We start from the raw sequence: 9548 nt of genomic DNA, 5'->3' as shown, positions 1-9548 counted from the left end.
TTCAGCGAATTACTAAAGGCCCAGGCCTATATTTATGTACGATTAGGCCTTTTTGGTTTTTATCACATCGAGTGTGTATTAACGGAATTCCTTCTCTATTATTAAATGAAAGTCAACAATTACTTAAATTCATAATATTGATTTTTTTCTTTTTACTGTCTCCTATAAAATACATTTCATGTAGGCTTAATAACATTTTTTTCGGTGTACTTTTTAGTATTATAGCCTACTAATCTAATCGGTTGAGTCCTCTTTCTTAATTATTAAAACAATCATACCGGAAGACAAACAATAAAATAAACCTAGAGATGAAAAAACATGTAGGCCTACTGTTCCAGTAATGACAATTGATTTATTCTATGTTATCATCTTGAAGTAATTTATTATACATGATGGTGTTTTTTTGTTCGTCTCCATTCATAGGCCTCTGTATGCAATATCCAAATACAGTAACACATTTAGTATTAAAAAATACACTTCTGTAAATTTGTATTTTACCTTAACTTTCTATTACTATTAGGTCAGTCTACTGTACCTTTACAAAAAGATTATTGTTTGAAACAAAATTATTATTTAATGTTTAACCGAATTATATACATTGAAACATTCAGAAATACGTTATAGTCTTACGGTATAATTATTTCTCCATGAAATATTCTAAACGACTACGTTTTTACAAATTTCAATTATTAGATTACATTCACCTAAAAAATAACAAAGAACACGATTACAAATGTTAACAAAGATCAATGTGACTGGAAAAAAACCTCTCACTCACGGGCTACTATATGCAGAAGTATTGGCAGTCGGAACCTATCAAACACAAGCCGCCATTCTGACAAGGTGAAGATTCGCACGGATTTGTATCTGAAATCAAACCAATCAAATTGATTCATCCTTTGATCATAATACCAGCTGTGTCTTAACTTATTTAAAATCAAACTTAAAAATTGTAAATTGTATTTTAAAAACTAATTAAGTAACAATGTTCCAGCCAGTTTTAATTAAAGTTTCTAATTTTTCTTTGTATAACCTTCTTTTATGTTCAATCTCTACAAGAATGCCAATAATACCATGATTTTATTGCAATTTGTGGCGCAATCCACAAAACACATAGTAGTTCTACGTAGATAAATGTTTATGATTTCTTTTGTCATGAAAAGAAAACCCTGGCATTTGAAATGATGTTACGGTCCAATATCCATCAAGCGACTCCGACTGCTTTTTGAAGAGAAATTTGTTCCATGCAAACTCACACGAATTTAATATTATGCCTACACCTACATTATAACTCTTCAAATCAATCTATTACTTACAGTTTTCGCAATTTGTTCCCGAATAACAAGGAGGACACGTGCACTCATATAGCAGGCAGGTTTCCCTAGGGCCGACAGAACATGTCCCGCCGTTCATACACACATTCTGATCTTCACATGGGTCATCTAAAAACAATGGTATAGAAGAAGAATGAGAGCTAAAGTATTCCTGGTGTTGCTGCAGTTAAAGATGTATTGTCCCCCTGAAAAAATAATTCTTACAAAATGTTTTGTTGAATATTCCATTTTAATGTAACATAATAGTTATCCACTTTGACCAAAAATTGGATCGAAAAAAAATGGATTTTTGGTCGAATTTAACCATTTATTTTGTCATTTTACGAGTGAAAACATAATTTTTTTTCGTTTTTTTTTCTATGGAAGTAACTACAAAATAACATATTCAAAGTCTGATTCAATTAATCTTCATTTTTCATGTTTTTGGGGGACAATACATCTTTAAGAAGCTTTGATTTCATTTTTTCGGCGGCCTATGGCTTACACGCATTGTCGTCGCGTTGGATTATTCGAACAGTGGTTTGTCATTGGTCAACTCGTTTGCTTTTCGCGTACGTCCTTGCGTTGCGTCTCTAGTGGGAACCACGCTTTACGTCGCGCTTAGGTCGTTGTGTTGGATTCAATTAATGGGAATCAAAGTGTGTTATTTTTACTTACATGTTACACAACAAAAATACGATCGGCATTGGGCCTCTATCAAACACGTTTCCCTTTCTTTACAAGGTGAAGATTGGCAAGGGTCTGGGTTACATGGATCCCCTAAAAATAGTAAATTTGTAATGTTAAAATATAAATATGGAAACAATTCAGTGTCCGTTAAATAAAACGGTTCAAAATATCAAATCATAAAAGATTATAACATACAAGCTGACACTCATTGAAAAGTAATACCTTATTTAGGCCTACTTTTATTTCCACACTTTCAGAAAATTTGGAGGAAACTATAACTACCTAAGAACGCTTTCCACATTTAAGAATCAATGTCATTCGCGCGCATGACCAGCATACGCCCTCACAGTGCGAAATTTACTCTACTTTTAGTTTTAACCATAATGTTTACCTTATTTACAAATTTACCAATTACTTCACGGTCAGATCATGTTTGTAAATTTTATCCGAAAGCTGTTCCGGAACTAGGCAAACTGACTTTCGGGAAAGAAATGATTTAAGAATAAGAAAGCACTCGCTGGCGGGCAATAAGATTTTTCATTTAATTTCTACATTTAAAACCGTCAAATATTATGAATAACTTGCACTAATGTCTCTAACGCTAGTCATTAACGAGCGAACACGCCAATTTCAATCCGGCGTAAGCCACGCTAGCCTTACGATATGTGTGAACAACGTACTGGAGTAAGTAACTATACGTCCGTTTAATGCTTGCAGTGGTCGAAAATTGTCTTGAATAGTTTTGTTGCCACTTCGAAGTGTTCTTAGCATTTGAATCTGTTACAAATTAAAGAAACACAATTTAACAAAGTATAATGATACAAAATCAATCTTGTATCTAACTTTAAAAGCGATATTTGATGTAAAATGTCAGTAGACTTTATAATGATCAAATACATCCTCGCCTCGTTTACTGTTTGCGATGTTATAGGCCTAGTGCAACACACATGCGTGCAGTAAAATGTGCAATAATTATATTTTTGAAATTAGAATGTGTAATCAGAGGGAAGAAAAGTCAGAGCAACAACAATCAATGTATGCAGACCTGGGGGCTAGATAAGTATATCGGCTCTTTGAACATTGTCCAGATGACGGCTTCGTTGCAACCAGGAGTTGTCAGCGAACCATTATATCGGTAGAATTCACCAAGATTCTCTGGTAAAAGACTCTCCAGAGTAAAAACATCATTTGGAGGAATGTTGTATGTATCACCTGTTGTAAGAAACCAAATAAAAATTATCGATTTTTTTTCAGTCCATGAATCTAACCTAACGTGTCATTACCTTATTAGCTGGTGGTAGGCTACTTTACCATGAACAGAAATAACTAACCATACCTTCTTCTTGCACATTCGTTAGAGAGCTCAGAAGAGTTTCGAAATTTGCGTTGTCTTCTTCAGACACCTACAAAGAATAATGATTACGTTCTCGTGAGGGCGGTCCATTGTATAGGACTACTTTAAATGATGTTAACAAATCTACACAAAGTACATCAATAAAAATTATACGAGGAGTGTACGCAGCGAGATACGAGTTCAGTACGAAATAAAAATCCCGCCCAAAATATGCACATTATGATATACTGTAGGCCGATTTAATACACCCCACATTATTTAAAATTAAAGCTTTCTTCAACACGTACCTGGAAGAAAAAGCCAAGTACAGCAAGTCCAGTGCTTCCGCCTTGGTCAACAGCGTCAGTTGTACTTGAATATATGCTATTGTAATGCACCATGTGCATCTAAAATAGAAAACAAACACAATTTAAAAGACAGCTTAAACTAAAGCGGGATACTAACACTGAAGAAACTGCTCAGAATGGCTGCGTCATGCTGGAAATAGATTGTAACCTCTTCTGTGTCTTCATCAATAATCTAGCCTACATTCAAAGTGGACCGAATTCAGAGTAAAGTGGCAGACTCAAGGTCGAACTTAGGCAAGAATTGTAGACGATACTGTCACGAAACTAATTTAAATCAGGGATAGATGGAGAAATAATGTTCTAAGTACTAATGATTGCCTTGGTGTGTTTTTCCTTAATTGATTGTAAATTCCGAAATAAAGACTTGAAATGAAAATATTTCTGAGGAATGAATACTGAATTTGATATTGTTTTTAAAATGATCAATGGTAAGGCGCCATTCTTTTCCCACACTACACAATGCGACATATTTCTATGAAAGACTCACATTCTTCGTACTGGAACGTACGTTACATTAAGATTACTTAACAGTTATTTTTTTATGTTCATTTTGGTCACGAATGCATTACTAGTTGAATGGAGATGAATTAGTACTACCCAACTATCATTGTACGGCGTTATTATTAATGGATGACTCTATGGCATTTGTGATCATATTGTTACACCACTTTACAACTTTCCTTTTCATGATATTACTTGAAGCATAACTGCATTGTGTTACCAGTAAATATCTTGATCCTATTATATACCGTATACCGTGTACTGATTTAACAAATAAATGAATGAATATAGCCTTGGTTTAAAATTTGTGGGGTAAATGAATAAAAACTCATTTCTCTTTACCGACCATATTCGGTTGGCATTTTGCTGACAAGTTTTCTTTTAAATCAATCATGTGTTACCTCTACAGGATATTGAACGTTGTTAAGCTCGTGTTCAGATCCAACAGCATCACTGCTACCCCAATGGAAATGAAATTGAGCAGTATTATAGGTACCACCAAGTCCACCACCAGAAACTAAATAATCTCCTGTCAGGGTTACTTGCACTTAAATAAAAAACAACATTATAAGGAATAAGATAGGAATAAGATCATATGTTATAAACAATTAGAAAGGTGTGTCAAAACAGTTTCGTTTGGCTTAATAGCTAGACTTAAAATATACGGTAGACTGAAAAAATAAAATTATAAATTATTATATGAAATTATGATATAGTTACAAAACCGATATTATGTATAAGATAATGTTATATAAGAAGCAAAACATGATTAAAGTTGAAATAATTACATTGAAAAGGAATTATAAATTTATACTTAAATTTAATGTGTATAAAATATAATACCATAAGAATTATGTTTGTGTATGAAGAAAGTGTAAAAAAGAAGCTTATTCTATGTAGTTTATGTATAAATGGAAAGAAAAAACGTAAGAGACACCCACCAAAGAGATAAATATATATATATAGGCTTAATATCAAACAGTGGTAATGCCTTAAGCTACTTGACACTGGAATAAGCTAGTTAAACCAGGGAGAGTGAAATTTCACCCAATAAAGAATTGAACGGTGCCGTTTGATCAGTGTTTGTGAATGTAGCTTAATGCTGCGGTAATTTGTAAGGTTCATGCTTACATGAATGGCCATTGTTAGTTACTGTCATGGATTTGTCTGTAACATCTCCAAAACCAACAAAAGTGAATGTTCCCAAATTGCCTTCTTCTGTACTGGAAGTGTCGATGTTAATAGGCGATTGATTTTCTCCGCCACAGTTTGGATATGATTCAGCCCAGTAAGCAGGACCTACGACAGTGTATCGAAACAGAACACAGTTAATTAAAAGATGAGGAGGTTCAAAACTCAAAATATTCTCGTATATAGCTACATAATGATATACATGGAATGGTTATAAAAATAAAATGTACTATACCATCATCGCCCGAGTAACTCCATTCTACATAGAAAAAAACGAAAATACCAAATGAATGCCTTTAAATCTTGAATAACTATAGGTTATTATATTATTATTATATCATTGCTCTTACCTAATCCTCGTAAACCCAGTCGGATTGAATCATTTGATCGTCAAAAAGAATGTCACCATTTCATAGCATAGTGATAATCAACATCTTGATATATTTCCAAAAAGGCGTAGTGTTTTATCTTAAAATTGGCTGATTTAGAGTTTTTAAAATAATTTTGAATGAATCAAAAGTTTGATAAAAGGTGGAAGTTGACTACACCTTTACGGCACACTTCACTTAACTTGTGAAAATACAATATTGACAAGGTATCTTTTCAGTAAAAAAACATCAAAAATATAAACTTAATTTTCAAAAACTTAATTGCAACAAAGTCAAGAGTCAGTGTCTTTAAACTTGTTTAAATTATATTTTAAAAAAAACATAATTAGAAAAAAATATATATAGACAATCAGGCCTATTGATTTTCTTAAGAAATAAGATTGTATTTTTATAATAATACTGTATAATTATCAGAGGGAAGAGTGAAACTATTATATTTCAACTATAATAAAATAAAATAAAATACACTGTATAATAGTGAATCACTTATTTATCTATGGGCCTCTTAAATTATTAGTGATGGTCTCCTACTTTTATTCGCTTCTAAAATTTAAAAATATAAAATTGTAAAATAATTTCTTACCTGCGGCGATAGCAACTGACACTACAGTAAGGGCGAGGATAGCACTATACAAGATCGTCATTTTGTTACGACTTACGTATCAGCATACAAATGATATTTCCAATTGGAAGCCGTCTATTTATTCCTGTAATATGGAGGTAAAAATAGGTAACTTAGTTTCCAACCAAACAATAGCATTGAATACAAGCACTCACGCATGTGGGGTACTAAGCAGTAATGCGATTAACCAATAGCTTGTATAGAAAGGTCCCATTGCCATGTTTCTACACACTCAGCACACCAACTTTTTTTGTTAGCTAATACCCTGAGACAAAATAATCACGAGGTGTACCGTTGCAAATTTACTGCGGTCATCTTGAAATCCAAGATGGCGTCAAAAATGGCCGCCATTTTATAGTGATGCACTTTATTGTCCATAACTTAATAAATATTTGATGTATTTTGTTGAAAATAATGTTGATTAATAGCTATTTACATTATCTATTCAATAAAATAATTTTGTTTTAAATTTACTGTAATGAAATAACCTTTTTTTAGCGAAAAATTCAGAAAAATGTGTGATATACCATATTTATTATGTTAATTAAGGCAAGAAGCCATAATCATTTTTTTTTTCAGATATGCACAAAAACTGACCCACTATATACTAGAAATAATGTGTAAACTACATGTGTTTGTGAAAAGGCAAACATAAGTTATTAACGATTAAGTTTGGGTACTTGTAGCAGGGATTTAATAATGTTTAGTAAAATTTGTTGAGGGCGCTATTTAAGTAAGTGACAGGTACTCTATTTTCGGTTGTAACTCATTAAATACTTAACCGATTATGATGAAAATAGATTTATTTTATAGATAATTAAACCTTCTTCCTTATTAATTATTAATAGTCATGTTAGATAATAAATACATATGAAAAATGTATTATTTGTGTAAATCTAATTAAAACTATATCTTTTTATGAGCTAAAAAGAAATAGTTTAACCTGCAGGATTTGATTTACATTTATATCTGGAACATCATTGATACACAAATGATCAATACATTTATACCTGGAACATCATTAATTCACATTCATATACACAAGTGTTTTACATTTATACCTGGAACATGTTGATTCACATTCATATACACAAGTGTTTAGTACATTTATACCTGGAACATCATTGATTCACATTCATATACACAAGTGTTTAGTACATTTATACCTGGAACATCGTTGATTCACATTCATATACACAAGTGTTTAGTACATTTATACCTGGAACATCGTTGATTCACATTCATATACACAAGTGTTTAGTACATTTATATCTGGAACATCATTGATTCACATTCAAAATGCCGCTCAATATTAGTATTTTATTATAGACAGATAAAAAAATACCAATCAATGTTTTAAAGAGTCACTTAAGCCGATTTTCCACTAAGCGAATTTATTCACGCGAATCGAAAGAGTGAGCTTATACGCATGCGTAGAGAGGGATTTGAAAGATGAAAACATGAATGCGTATAAGCTTAGTTTTTTTCGCCGAGTGGAAAATCGGCTTTACATAGGCCGCGCCTACAAAAGTAATATGGCTTACGACTATCGTAGGCCTTTTATCCTAATGGTCTTTGTCTTTAATTATCATCTTCAACCTCAACCAAAATGTTGACCACCTGCGTTTCAACCAGATACAACCTAACGTTGCAGGTGTATTGTAGTTAACTAATTCGTATTTAATACTAATATTACATGTTAAAGATGTATTGTCCCTTTGACTAATTCCAAAAAAAATAAAAAATAACAGATTTCGAAAAAAGGTGGGTCATTTTGAATTATCTTAATAGTTATTAACTATCACCAAAAATTTGTCGAAAAAAAAAAATATTTAACTGAAATACAGACGTTTTTTTGTTAAAAAAATAACTTTGACTTCCAGTCAAAGTTTTCGATCAAAACAACGCGCTTGTTTGGCTACACTGTATGTATAATCATAAAACTTCCTCACGATCTGTGTGAAAATACCTTCTCAACCGTGACGAGTTGTAAATAATCCTAATTAGCATATGCATAATGCGTACTCGTGGTTTGAAATCTTTGTTTACTTTCGCTCCCGACGATTTTCCAGACGAAATGTAATCAAACTAATTTACCTGTTAATTACGTAAACTTGTTGCTTTTGGCTCGAATTTCGACTTAAAGTGAATAACTTTAATATTACTTTGATATGGCCAATTTAAATTTAGAATATTTTAACCTTCATTTTTTTGTGTTTCAAGGGACAATACATCTTTAATATAATCTACATAGTCAATAGTCAGTAGCCTATACGATGCTTACAGTTTGCGTTGGTAGTCTTCTGCTGAGAATGAAAACACGATTCAAAAGGTTAACATTCTAATATAATTAATATTTGGAATATAGAAATGTTTTACATTGTAGGCTATGCATTGTATTGTGTAGAATTTCGCAATGATGTACCGTGTAGTAGTATTTGCAGTTCTAGAGAACAAACACAACCTTTGTTACGTTTCCGTAACCATTGTTACGTTTCCGGATCTTTGTTCGATCGTATTTTTATGGATTTGACACAGAAAACACATCTTTATATATAAAGGGATAAACATAATAGTGTGGAGTTTGTGAATAAAAAAATATAGGACAATTTCAATAGACACTCTACAATGTCACGTGACATGATTTTAATCTGGTGACGCATTTAAATAGTGATTGTTTATTTTGATTGGTTGATTACGCATCACGTACTTTACTTTCAGACTGAACGGAATGTAATATTTAGTGTCACCGACAGCATGACAATACTACGTTATAATAATAAATCACCATACAATGTTACAGTACAAATATGTATTGCGGTTGTTTATGCTTTGGCCCATGTTTAGCCTATTGGAACAGTGATTTTAGATAGAAACTAGTATTAACCGCCGCTATTACTGTTAGAAGTCTTCAAATAATACTTGCATACAAATAAATCAAGAAACTTAGAATAAAACGCGTATAAAATGATGGCACAATTCGACTAATTAGCATATATTTATTTATATATAATTGTCTATTGATCATAAATATACCCGACCTAAAATATTATTATGTTATAACTATGAAGGAATTAATTCGTCCATAGTTACACAGACATTAAAGGCCAGGTACGGGCAAAAAATTTCTATTTATCATAC

General features: G+C 32.1%; 1 protein-coding gene across 1 annotated transcript; it reads right to left on the bottom strand.

Annotated features, from left to right (window-relative positions):
- Positions 1-123: 123 nt before the first annotated feature.
- On the bottom strand, positions 124-6507 carry LOC144849490 (carbonic anhydrase 3-like). Its single transcript, XM_078706416.1, has 11 exons — positions 6369-6507; positions 5632-5655; positions 5337-5504; positions 4607-4752; positions 3645-3743; positions 3340-3406; positions 3049-3215; positions 2684-2780; positions 1992-2093; positions 1317-1442; positions 124-867 (listed from the first exon to the last, which is right to left on the bottom strand). Exons 1-11 carry the CDS (start codon positions 6427-6429, stop codon positions 785-787), a joined length of 1140 nt encoding a protein of 379 aa, XP_078562542.1. The 5' UTR covers positions 6430-6507; the 3' UTR covers positions 124-784.
- Between the last annotated feature and the right edge of the window lie 3041 nt (positions 6508-9548).

Source organism: Antedon bifida, chromosome 8 (assembly GCF_963402885.1).
Source record: "Antedon bifida chromosome 8, ecAntBifi1.1, whole genome shotgun sequence".
Classification (NCBI taxonomy): Eukaryota; Metazoa; Echinodermata; class Crinoidea; order Comatulida; family Antedonidae; genus Antedon; species Antedon bifida.
This window is presented reverse-complemented; position numbering and strand designations above follow the sequence as displayed.